The following is a 12,550-nucleotide window of genomic DNA, read 5'->3' as shown; positions in this document are numbered from 1 at the left end:
TGTGATCCCATCTTCCACAGCCTGTGGTCCCTCCCCTGGGCGTTGGGTCATTTCCAGTCTTCTGCAGCTGGCATTCTTACTGGCTCTTCCTAGAAGAGAGATTGGGAAGGAGGAGTCCCACCCTGCCTGCTGTCCTCAGACACGCCGTCACTGGGACCCTTCTGTGCGTGTCAGGGCAGAAATAGAAAGGTGAATCTTCCAGCTTCAGCATAGCAACGAACCCATCTCCAGGTGCCGTTCAGGAGCCTTGCATGCTCAGAAAGTGCCAGGTGACAAGAGTTGGTGTCCTGTGGGCCTTAGTCATGGGCCAGAGAGTTGAGGTTCGGAGGTTGTTTGTCAGGAAAAAGGACCTGAAGCAGGAGAGGGAGGGACAGCTTGGGGGTGGTGCTGCAGACAGCCTGCTATCCCCTGGCCTCCCAGCTCCGCCCAACAGCCTGTCTGTCACCCGGATTTGGTGCATGCTGATGGCGCTCTGGCCACTGCCCCAGCACTGGGCTTCCTCTTTTGGGGCCGCTCCTGGGGTGCAGCCAGCGGCTCTGTGGGCTGTTGCAGGGGCTGCTCCTGGGAAGCAGGTGGGCCCCTCCCAAGGGGAGTGTTTTTGTACGTGCTGGCGGTGGCTGAGGGGCCCCCATATTCTTACTCTGAGAAGCTCTGGGTGGGAAGCTTTGCCCCTGTGGGGTGGAGGAAGGCATCAAGGTCAGATTGGTCCCTGGCTTCTGCTGCCTGTGGGACCAGCTGAGGGGACAGCAAGGAGGCTGCTCCCTTGGGAAGGATGCACGCAGGGGTGGGGGGGGGCTCGCTGTGCCACCTCTGCACTGACTTGCAGCAGAGGCAGCCTGGGCACAGATGGCACTGCCTGGGAATGTGTGCGGTTGCTCTGGCTGCAAGTGGTGTAGCGGGGCTTAAATCACAGACACGCATGCATCCGGCCTCTCCCGCTTCATTCACGTGGGGCCTCAACAGACATGCGGGGGCGGCAGTGCTGGTGACTCAGCTGGGGATGGCATCCCAGCGTGCTCATACATTGAAGGCTCGCAGCCTGCCTGCGTCTGGGTGCCATCTGTGATGTCTTTGAGTTTGGAAGGACAGCTTGCTTGGTGGTGAGCAATTGCAGAGTCTTTGCGCTCAGCATTTTTTGTAAATTCTAGTCTAGACCATTCTGCATCAAAAAAAAAAAAAAAAAAAAACCATGGTGTTGGTTGTAAAAAACGAGGCGGTTTTTATAGGGACTTTGTGCGGAGGCCCTTGGGGCCTTTGGGCCTGGTGGGTGGGTCATGGAGGTTGCACTGTCTGCATGTGGGCCCAGAGGCCAACTAGGAGTGCTGGCCGGACAGTGAGGTAGGGGCTGGCCGGCACAACTGCCTGCCGCCTTGAGAGGTCAGCCCCTGAGGAGCAAGTGTCTGTGGTGGCATGGCAGCCCATGGCTTGGAGAGGGTGTTAGGCATGGCCCTGGCTCTTGGGCACCTTTGGGAGAAGGTGGAGAAAGCCCCAAGACCATCCCAAGGTGGCCTTGTGTGGCTTTAGGAACTCTGTGTTCCAGTGCGTGCTCCTGCTGTGGCTGGTTGGGGCGAGGTGTGTACACAGAATGCCAGTGTGCAGCTGTGCAAGGTTGGCAGAGCCTGTGGCAGCCTAGTGGAGAGCCATACAGCCTTGTAGCCGTGTGGGCCGTGGGCCTCCACGTCCTCCCTGGGCTCTCGGTTTCTTCATCTGTGAAGCGGGCTCATGGGGATAAGAAGTGAGAGAACTTGCCCCGGGGCAAGCCAGCATTGATGTTGGCTGTGAGTGGGGCTTGCTCTGGCTTGCTGACCTCGGGAGCCACCACTGCAGTAGCCATCAGCTTCAGTCAGGGGACTTGGGGCAGGGTGGGAACTGTTCAGCCAAGGAGAAGAGGGAGTGGTGAGGCCAGGGGACACTGGACTCCAAGACTTGGTGCCTTGATTGTTTCATGCTGAGCTGGAAATCCCCACAGAGCAGTAATGGCTCTTCTCCACTGCGTGGCCCAGCTGGGATCCCAGTGTCATGCACTAGCCCAGTGGCAGGATTTTCCGCGGGGCTTGGTTTAAAGCTGCTTCCTCAGCCCTTTTGGAGGCAGGTTTGGGGGGCACAGTCTGCTCTCTTTTGGACTTTGGAGAGAGCAGAGGAGCTCTTTGGTTCCAGAGGGCTGGCCGTCACAGGCAGCACTGTTGGCTGGCCTTTGGGAAAGCCTGGGCAGAAACTTCTGAGCAGAGCATGGTGTGGTGACCCTCATCTGTAATCCCAGGGGAGGCAGAAGGATTTCTGGTCTCCAAACAACAGAAGTGAAGGCCTGGGGGCATGGTTCAAGTGGTAGGGCTGTACAAAACCCTGGGTTCAATCCCCACTATCATGAGTGAAACACAAAAAGAAGCAGGAGCTGAGTGGGCTGCAGCACTGCTGCCTGTTCCCTACATTACTGTTGGTGCTGTGCGCTTCAGACCCTGCACGGGGCACATGGCTTGAACCCCTCTGGGAGAGGCCCCAGACCCTGGTATCCTCTGCCTAGCTTTTGGCCACATCCACAACTTTTTGACCTCACGGGGTCCTCCTCACACAGAGCAAGGGCTTCACTGCCTCCTCCTCTTGCCCACCCCTAGGCTCCATAGCCCTGAGAACCTGGCTGTGGTCGGGCTGAACTCCCTCTCAGAGCAGGTTAAGCTGTGTGTGTCCCTAGAGGGGCAGTGAACCCCCTGACTCCCTTGCCCCCCTTGCCCTCACAGGCGTGAGGTGCGCCAGGTATGTGAGCAGCAGCTCGGTACCCTGCGGGAGCTGTACGAGGTACTCTTGGGGTCTCACCACAGGGAGTGGGCTGTGTAGCTTGAATCAGAGGCTGGGAGGCTGGAGATGGGCTGGCGGGTAGGAGGCGTCCGACCAGCATTTTCTTTTCCACAAAGACACCAGGTATTTGCTGACTTCAGCTCTCTGCTCCTGCCAACTCCTCCTGGATCTGTGACCTCCATCCAAATGCTAGGAGGAGATAGGTGCACTTTCTACCTTTTAATTTGTGTCAGACTTGAAACGCAGCCTACCCAGGCTACCTTCCTCTGCTGGCCACTTCCCTTCCTCACACTGGCAGTGAGTGTGGCAGCAGAGGCCACTTCTGCTGGCTAGAGTTGTGAGTTAGCCCAGGCTGAGGTCTTGCAGGGATGGGGGACCCGTCTTTCCGGGGGCCTTTCTGCACGCCCTTGCAGCTTGTGGTGCAGGACGCTGGGCAGCTCTGGGTGAGGAGTTGTCTGTCTGCCTTCAAGCATTGTCCCTTAAGGGTCCTCAGTCAGCTTCTGTTACTGTAACAACATACCCCAGGCAATCAGGTGCAGAGGCAGAAAGGTTTATTTTGGGTCACGGTGTTGTAGGTTTCAGTTCATGATCAGTGGGAGCGTGTGGTTGAGGACGCTTCTTCAACCTCACGGCAGCCAGGAAGCAATGGAGAAATGAGGCACCAGGAGCACATCACCAGTGACCTAACTTTCCTTTTGCACAGTCCCACCTCCTCGGGGTTCCATCTTCAACATCCGTGTCACACGTGGTCCCACCTGGTTAACTTCTGCCCAGCTTGTGGCTCAGGCACCATGAGGTTGATACTGTCCCCGAGGGCCACCTCCTGGCCCTCTGCCATCTCAAGGTAGATCTCCCTTAGGTTCTGCTGTCACTTCCCCCAATCCTGACACCTTGGTTGCTGGCCCATTGCTGTAGCACTGTCTCCCACGGGCATTTCAGGCATCCCTGTACAGGGCAGATGCCACCCGGCTCGGGGTGCCAGGGACATCACAGTTGGGGAAGAGAGGCAGCTCTTCCAGTTGACCTGCATCTATCCACGGTGCCTAGTGGGCATGTGAGAGGTTGCAGGTCCTGGTGTGGAGTTCTCCTTATGGGAAGACCATTGGCAGGAAGCTTGAGGGGGTCTCCCCAGGGGAGAGAGGCTGGGGAAGCGCCAGGCTGTTCCCAACAGCCCTTAGGCCAGCAGTGCAGCCTCTGAGGGCCACACCCGAGTGGCTCCCCATGCAGAGACTAGACAGCGCCTGGCCGTGATCAGCACTGTGTATTTCCACACAGCCAGGCACAAGAAGTGACTCAGATGTAGGGCAGAGATGGGTGGTCTGTTGGGGGCAGTGGCGGAAACTTGACAGAAGATGGGCTGCGTCGGCTCAGGGTCTGCTGGTGTCTGCACTCCTGTCCCCTGTTCCTCTTCCGTTTCTGCACCACCTCACCCTCTCCCTGCTCATCCTTCCCCAACTCTTTCCACTTCCCAACTTGAAGGTGCAGCCTGCCTCTGTGCTTTGTCGGGTGCCTCCAGAAGGACACATCTTGTTCTGTTCCCTCACTTGCTGACATGCTCGCCTTGCCACGAGCACACCCCTCCCTGTGCTAGACATCTGAGCCTGAGCAGGAGCCGTCCCTGGACAGGGTGGCATGGTTGATAGGGCAGATTCCCAGCACCAGTTGGGTGCTAAGTGTTCTATGGGATAGACTGACGCCCTGGCGTCCTTTGAGAGGAGCTCTGGGCTCTCCTACTCCTTCCTGTTGGGTGAGATCGGGTGAGGGCACAGGGAACCCTCACTGCTCTGCTCCTTTCGGCCTGACCATCACATCTCGATACTTAGTTCTCACTGTCATGGCCTTGGTGGTCCAGTGACCTCACTTGCTCATCCTTAGCTGGGCTGCCATCAGTGGCGCCTTCTGCTTGCTCCGAGAGGTGACATTGCTGTTGTCTACTCTCCCTCCCTGCCTGGCCCTGCAGGGCCTCCTGGAAGCTGAAGGCCCTGCTGTGCCCACTTGGGTGTGGGTCTTCCTACCCCAGGCAGCCTAGAGCCACGGGCACACGAGCACATGGGCAGAGCCCTTGGACCTTCGCCCTGTACTCACAGCCTCCAGAGGCGCTCTGACTGGCCTTTGGCTCAGCAGGGATTTCTGGGGTGCCAGCTCAGTGCCAGCCCCTGGAGTTGCCCAGGTGTTCTCTCTTCCCTCCTGCCTGGAAGCAGGATGGTGTCTTCCCAAAGACAAGGACACTTTGTGCCGCCAGGCTAGCCAGGCCAGGTCAGCATCTGCTCTGCAGGGACTGCTGGTTCAGGAGGAGTGGAGGCCCAGAGCTCTAAATATACCAGGGTGAGGTCACTGCTGGAGACAAGGGTGTGTGGCAGGGTAAGGAACAGGTGGCCTTGCTGTCCCTTGGAACTCACCACCTCACCTTTCGGTCTTGTGCTGAACTGCCACCCATCCGTAGGTTGGAGGTGAGTGCAGAATCAGTTATGTCCTCTGTCAGGTCGCCCCACCCAGTGCAGTATGAGGACCTAGCCTAGCCCTAAACAAGACTGTCACGGGCCAAGCAAAGCCTTTGCCAATGAGCTGATCGGTACGTTGGCTGAGGAGCAGCCTTGTGCAAGCTCTGATGGGCAGTGTGGTGGCTGCAACTTCCCAGCTTCAGGGAGGGAGGCACACAGCTGAAATGGAGTGGAAGACTAGAAAAATCAGCCATACGCTGGTCAGCAGGAGCCTGGGCTGTGGTCCCTCACCTTGCAGACATCGCTAAAGACACAGACTGGAGACAGGAGCAGTCCTGGACCACCTGGGGATGAAATCTGTCATGTGGACTGAGGGACGCAGAGTCCTCCAGAAGCTGGGAGCAGTCTTTAGGTGACAGCCAGCAAGCAAACTGGGACTTGGGTCCTGCAGCCACAGGGAAGCTGCCGGGGAGTGCCGGGACCTGGAGGAGAAGACATCTTCCTGACAGCCTCTGCAAAGGAGCAGACCCACGCGCCAAGGCTGCAGTGACAAAGCGCGTGCGGTCTTAAGCTGTTAAGTTGGCTGGCGTGGGTTAGGGCAGCATATGGGGTCGAACTCACAGTCTTACAAGGCTGTGTGCGGGAGGTGCTTCTCCCCAAGCCTGAAGCCCCCACTCTTGTGTCTGCTTGAGCAGTAGCCTGGATTTGAGTCCACTACTGCCATCGACGGCGGCCTTGTTTGTAATGGCAAGTGGAGGAGGTCCGTGTCCCCCAGCATTCAAGAGGGGTCCTCCCTGCACCAGAAGTCTGCTCGATGCCAGGTGTTCCAGGGACTGGGCTTGGGTTTGGACTGTGCACACATAGGGGATGGCTTTCGTTTGGGTTACGTGTTGCACAGTGTGACAGGGTGTGTGTATGACGGTGACATGCCCACCGTAGGAGCTTGTGGGAGGCACGCTTTTGGCCTGGGCTGGCCAACCCTCCAGAAGCCTGGAGCTCTGGGCGCAGGTGCTCGTTGAGCTGAGGAGTTCCAAACTTACGGTGTCCAGAGCTTCCTCTGGGTGGACCTCGGCATTGTGCATCCAGCTGCCCTGAGCACAGAAGCCTGGTTTCATTTCCAGTTTGTCCATGGGTTTCTTTTTGTTAAGTGTTTTGGGCTCCCCAGAAGAGACATTTGTCTGTCCCACGTCCTGAACTGACATTCTCCTGTGCCCCTTCTAGAAGCGGTTGGCCTTGTGTGCACCTCCAATGCCGTTTGGAGTGGCTCTGTTGCTTGGCGTACATGGTGTGCGGGATGTGTTTTCTGTGACTCGGCACTCACTGGCGTGGCCCTGTGGCTCGTGGAGGCTGCGGCTTGCTCCCTCCTTGCTACGAAGGATGCCCCTTGAATTGATGCCAAACCCTTCTACTCCCGGTGGACACCCTGTCTTGCTGCTATTTGAGCACTCTGACTTGCGTGCTACTTCAGATCACTTCCTAGGTCACACAAGCAGGATCTTGCCAGGACACATGGTGTCATCACCAAGCAAGGACTGGAGCGGTCGCCTTTGTGCCTCTCTGTGTCTGCGCAGTGTGGTGACAGCAGCTCCTGCCCGGCTGGCCCATGTGGCCATGAGCAGTGGGTGGAGGCGCTCAGGACAGGCCAGCTCCCAGTAGGGTCACGCAAGGGAAGGAGTGCCTTGGACATGCTGCCGGGAGAAGCTCTGTGCCTCCCAAGGCAGGCTGTGCCCAATGTACCATCTCTGCCAAAGGGCACAGACCTCCTTGGGGACTCAGTTTATATTCTGGTACCGGTGAAACAGCATTGGTGCCTGGTGGTTACCTGGCTCCGTGGCTGCTTGCTGCACGACTGCCGGTTTGTGCCTTTGCTCTCTGTGTGGTGTCTTCAGATGAACTCTATGAAGACCTTGTTAAAGTGGCCAAGTTGACTGGAGCGTTCTGTGCTGAACTTTGCTCAGTCCTCAGCCCCCGTCCACATGAGGTGACTGAGCAGAGCATGTGTGCAAGGAGGGCGCCAGACCAGGAAGAGGGCGGGCAGTGGGTGGGCTGAGCTGGCCCTGGAGAGTGGAGAGGGGGCTCTGTGGGTGGGGACTTCGGGGGCGTCCCGGCGCCGGGGAAGGCAGAGGCTGGAGCAGGCTGGCGCTGGGGCTGCCCAGCCTCGTGGGGAGAGAGCAGGAGGCTGACACGGGTCTCTCACTCTGCAGATCCGGAACATGGCGGCGGTGTTGGAAGTCATCTCCAGCCTGGAGAGGTACCCTATCACCAAAGAGGCGCTAGAGGTGAGTGCTTCTGTCCTGGGACAAGAGGGGTGTGCTGGGGCTTCAGGCTTCCCTATGTTCTGCATGCCTTGCAGCCACCTGGGACATGGGAAGAGGCCGTGTGCCACTCGCTGTGGTGACCAGCACTGTCCCTGGCCCTCTGTTTGAGGACCAGATTCTCTGCTGCCTTGGCTGTGAAATGCTTTGCCCCAGAAGTTATCCCTGGCAGAGTGGCCTTGCCACTGAGGTGGCCGCTGCAGTTCGGGGCTGGGTGTGAGAGGTCCCCGAGTGCAGGTGGTGTGTCTGAGAAGCTGGCAGGTGAGGGCCAGCGGCGAAGGGGCGCGTGCAGAGCAGTGCTGCCCACTCTCTGTGGTACCCGCTCCCCATCCGCTAAGTGTGGCCCTGTGTCTGTAGGAGACGCGGCTCGGGAAACTCATCAATGATGTCCGCAAGAAGACCAAGAGCGAGGAGCTCGCCAAGCGCGCTAAGAAGCTGCTGCGGGGCTGGCAGAAGCTCATCGAGCCAGCGCACCACCACGACGCGGCGCTGCGGGGGCCGGCGGCCGCGGGCTCGGCCAACGGGGGTGCGCACACCTGCCGGCCCGACGCGGGGGCGCCTGGCATGCCCAAGAGCCTCCATGACCTGAAGAGCCGCAATGACATCCAGAGGCTGCCCGGGCAGCGGCTGGACAGGCCGGGCAGCCGCAAGCGCCGGGGAGACCAGCGCGACCTGGGCCACCCCGGGCCACCTCCCAAGGTTGCCAAAGCTAGTCATGACCCCCTAGTCCCCAACTCGTCCCCCCTCCCCACCAACGGGCTCAGTGGGAGTCCGGAGAGCTTCCCCAGCCCCCTGGATGGCAGTGGGCATGCAGGCCTGGAGGGCAGCCCCCTGGAGCCCAGCGAGAACGACAGGCACAGCAGCAAGATTCCCATCAATGCCGTGCGGCCGCACCCCAGCTCCCCTAGCCTGGGCAAGCCCCCCGGCCCCTGCTTGCAGACGAAGGCTTCTGCGCTGCAGCAGCTGGACAGGGTGGACGAGACCCCGGGCCCTCCCCACCCCAGGGGGCCCCCCCGCTGCTCCTTCAGTCCCCGGAACTCACGGCACGAGGGCTCCTTTGCCCGGCAGCGGAGCCCATGTGCGCCCAAGGGCTCTGTGCCCAGCCCCCCAGCACGGCCCCAGCCGCTGGATGCCACGCAGGTGCCGTCACCGCTTCCGCTGGCCCAGCCGTCCACGCCCCCTGTGCGGCGGCTGGAGCTGCTGCCCAGCGCTGAGAGCCCGGTGCGCTGGCCAGAGCAGCCCGAGGGCCACCAGCGGTTGGTGGGGCCCGGCTGCAAGGCCGGCATGCCTGCGGCTGAGCCCCTTCTGGCTCGCGCTGGCTTCTCCCCGGACTCCTCCAAGGCGGACAGCGACGCTGCCTCCTCGGGCGGCTCAGACAGCAAAAAGAAAAAGAGGTACCGACCTCGAGACTACACGGTGAACTTGGACGGGCAGGTGGCCGAGGTGGGTGTCAAGCCTGTCCGGTTAAAAGAGCGGAAGCTCACCTTTGACCCCATGACGAGACAGATCAAACCTCTGACCCAGAAAGAGCCAGTACGGGCAGACAGCCCTGTGCACATGGAGCAGCCACCCAGGACAGAGCTGGACAAGCCGGAGGCCAAGGCCAGCCTCCAGAGCCCCTTTGAGCAGACGAACTGGAAGGAGCTGTCGCGCAATGAGATCATCCAGTCCTACCTGAGCCGGCAGAGCAGCCTGCTGTCGTCCTCGGGCGCGCAGACCCCGGGGGCTCACCACTTCATGGCCGAGTACCTGAGGCAGGAGGAGAGCAGCCGGCGTGGGGCCCGCCAGCCGCACGTGCTGCTGCCACTTGGGCCCCCCTCCGACCGCCCGGGGCTCAGCCGGGAGGTCACGCAGGGTGATCTCGACAGAATCCAGGCCGGCCACTGGCCGGGGGTTAACGGGTGTCAGGACACACAGGGTAACTGGTATGACTGGACGCAGTGCATATCGCTCGACCCGCACGGCGATGACGGGCGCTTGAACGTTCTGCCTTATGTCTGCTTGGACTGACCGGCCGGCGGCCACAAAGTGCATTCCCACCTTGCAGGAGCCAGGGCGGCGGGGCGACCCCGGGAGGTGGGCCCAGGTGCGGGGGGCGGGGGCGCGCTCTGCCCTCCAAACTCCTTCTTTTGTGAAATGCTGCTACCAGTTTACTAACAAAATTGCAAAGGAAGGACCGCCAGGAGGAAGGACGGCAAAGTGAGTTGAGAACTCCACAGCAAGCCAGCCACACGGCGTTTGTCCCCAGTCCAGGACGCCCGACCGCTGGCTGGGCCCTCAGTAGCAGGCAGGCACAGACAACCTGTGGGAGAGGTTACCTTTAACAGTGACAGACGCACGCATCTCATCTCTTGCATTCTCTGTCCACGCGGCCCGGGCTCTCGAAGGCAGTGGGCTGCACCTCAGCCTCTGTCCGCACCCCACCCAGCCACTTGTTGAGCCAGTGTTTTCTTTCCGTCGCGTGCTGGAAGCTTCTCAGCTGCGGCGAGCTGCGGGCATCGGGCGGGCGGGCGGGCCAGCTGGGCAGCCGGCCTCACCCACACTCCACAGGCATCCACCCATTTGTATCTGGTTTCAGTTACAACCCGGTTGTTTAAAAGAAATGCTGCAGAAGTTTTGGTTTTCTCGAGTTTATTTTCATCCCTCTTCCATCTGACCACCAGCCCAACAACTTTCCTTTCTTTCTCCCTGTTCTCTTCCTGCACTTGGCTAGAAAACTTCTTTCTAGAGTCCTTCCCAAAGCCCACCCCCAAGTGAGCGTGGGTGCTACTGCGTGAGCTGGACTGCTGGCGGAGGGAGGCCTGTCTGTACGCTGGAAACACTCATAACCATTCCTTTCCATTCGTTTGCCTTATGGTTACTGGTCATAAACGCGATTTGCAAAAACAAGGAGCCTTAGTGAATGTACAGTACCTAGACTTCTGTGTTCCAGGACGCAGAAGGGAGCAACTTTGCTATTTGGTCCAGTAAGTGGACACCTTGTGATATAAATGTGGAAATAAAAAAAAACCATTTGCACAAACCAGTCTGAGCACGAGTCATTTTCAGCCAAATCAGCCCTTCCCTGGATCCCAGATTAATCAGGCACGTGCAGGACCCCACAGCAAGAGGGCCTTCTGCCGCATGTGGCGGGACCTCCACCTGCCTGAGAAGCCTCTGTGGCAGGCTCAGCTGCCAGGTCTCAGTGGCTTTTGTTTTACTTCCCAAATCCATGTAATTCTCACACAGCATGGCCCAGGGGTGCAAGAGGAGTCTCGCAGCCCATCCCCGAGCTCCAGCCCATGAGCTCCCTGTGCAGGCCTGAGGTGGCCTTAGTACCTGGTTGGTGCTGGATTTTAAAAAGAACTTCTCTCCCCTGATTATAAAGTGATAGGTCTTCAGTTCCCCCCCCCCCCCTTTCCTGACACCGTCACCCGAGGCTTTGGCTTGCTGGGAGTAAGTGAAAGTCACCCCTTCAGAGGGGCATGTCTTAGACTCGGAAAACCAGGGGGTAGTGGAACACTCCTGGCCTGCAGGGCCACAGTATCAGCTATCTGTGATGTGTGTCGAAGGTTTGGTGCAGGACACACAGCCCTCCCCACTCGGCCCAGAGAAAACGGGAGTGGGGGACGGTGTGCGATCGATCCCCGGGCCTGTCATCCGCCAGCTCTGTGCGTGTGTCTGGGCCTGTGTCCCGTGCACATGTTCCCACTTGGGGGTGGAAGACCGCGGACAAAAATTGGAAAGATAGCAAAAGCATGTCACCGGATCGTGTGCACTCGGCGGTGCTGTCGCGGGCTACCTTCGCGCCTCCACTGCCCGCGTTCTCACCGGGCCAGTGACAAGGGTTCCCGGGCACCGCCGGAGGACATGGGTGTGGGGATGTCCCGTCCGCATCTCCCTCCTCAGACCCCTCCCGCCCCATCTGCAGGGACCACCACACGCGTGAACGTCCCGTGGGCCCCACATGTGGCTGTCTTTGAGAGCAAAGGAAAAGCTACGGTCCCCGATGTTTGAGGCCCCGTTATAATCTGAACAAGCAAGGGGTTTTAACACCTGTCCTCCCACAGGGGCTTGGAGCACACGAATGTTGGACAGGCCGCAGTGCGTGCAGCGCAGGAGCACGATGCTGGAAAGCCGTGGCGTCGCGGTGGCGGCCGGTGAGGTGGGGTGGCAGCCCGTACCCACGGCGTCGCTCCGGGGGCCGGGCGCGCGGGGCTGGCCCTCGTGCGGGAGCCCGGTCACGGCGTCCGCCCCGCTGCGCAGTCCTAACCGGCCCCAGGAGACCTCCTCACAGCCCCGTTTCTTCCCCCAACGCCTTTCGTCCTTCGGTGACCGTCGCCGCTTAGCCCACTAGGGATCCGGTTGGGGAGCGCCGATGACTCGAGACCCCGAGGCTCGACCCGACACGGCAAGACCCTCGCGCTCCCTCTCGCCCGTCCGGCCCCGGGTTCCCGGGACAGCTCAGCGCGAGAGCCAGCCCGGCTTCGCTCCCTTCACTTCGCTTCCGGGATCGGCCCCGCCCCCACCGGAAACGCATCCGAGGGAGGGCGGGGTCTGCAGTCGGGACGTGGTGTCTGGCGCGTCTGTCGGCGCGCGGCGGTGACGTGCAACGGCGGCAGCCAATGGGGAGCGGCGTCGGCCGGCACGCCCGCCTCCGCTCAGCCCCGCCCCCGCCCGGCGTCGGGCCGTCGGACGGGCGGGAAGGGGCGGCCGCTCGGGCAGGATGGCGGCGGCGGCGGCGGCGGCCGTGGGGTCCGGTGCAGGCGCGGGGGGCCCGGGCGCGGCGGGGGGTGGCGGCGGGGCGCGCGAGGGCGCGCGGGTGGCAGCGCTGTGCCTGCTGTGGTACGCGCTGAGCGCGGGCGGCAACGTGGTCAATAAGGTGATCCTGAGCGCCTTCCCGTTCCCCGTGACCGTGTCGCTGTGCCACATCCTGGCGCTGTGCGCCGGGCTCCCTCCGCTGCTGCGCGCCTGGCGTGTGCCCCCCGCGCCGCCCGTGTCGGGCCCCGGGCCCGGCCCGCA

At 60.8% G+C, this 12,550-nt stretch overlaps 1 protein-coding gene across 2 annotated transcripts in view; it reads left to right on the top strand.

Moving 5' to 3' along the window:
- Positions 1-10,876, top strand: part of Med26 (mediator complex subunit 26) — a 45,340-nt gene extending 34,464 nt beyond the window's left edge. Inside the window, exons 1-3 of one of the 2 annotated variants that reach the window (XM_074053752.1) lie at positions 829-7,215; positions 7,439-7,513; positions 7,907-10,876. In XM_074053752.1, the coding sequence (XP_073909853.1) occupies positions 7,448-7,513; positions 7,907-9,559 (1,719 nt within the window). In that variant the 5' untranslated portion in view covers positions 829-7,215; positions 7,439-7,447 and the 3' untranslated portion in view covers positions 9,560-10,876. Of the gene's footprint in view, positions 1-828; positions 7,216-7,438; positions 7,514-7,906 lie in introns of those variants that run through there. The other variant, XM_074053751.1, reaches the window with a different exon arrangement.
- The last annotated feature ends 1,674 nt before the right edge of the window (positions 10,877-12,550 follow it).

The sequence above is a fragment of the Castor canadensis genome, chromosome 14 (assembly GCF_047511655.1).
Source record: "Castor canadensis chromosome 14, mCasCan1.hap1v2, whole genome shotgun sequence".
NCBI lineage: Eukaryota > Metazoa > Chordata > Mammalia > Rodentia > Castoridae > Castor > Castor canadensis.
Note: the sequence above shows the minus strand (reverse complement) of the source record. Positions and strands in the feature narration are given on the sequence as shown.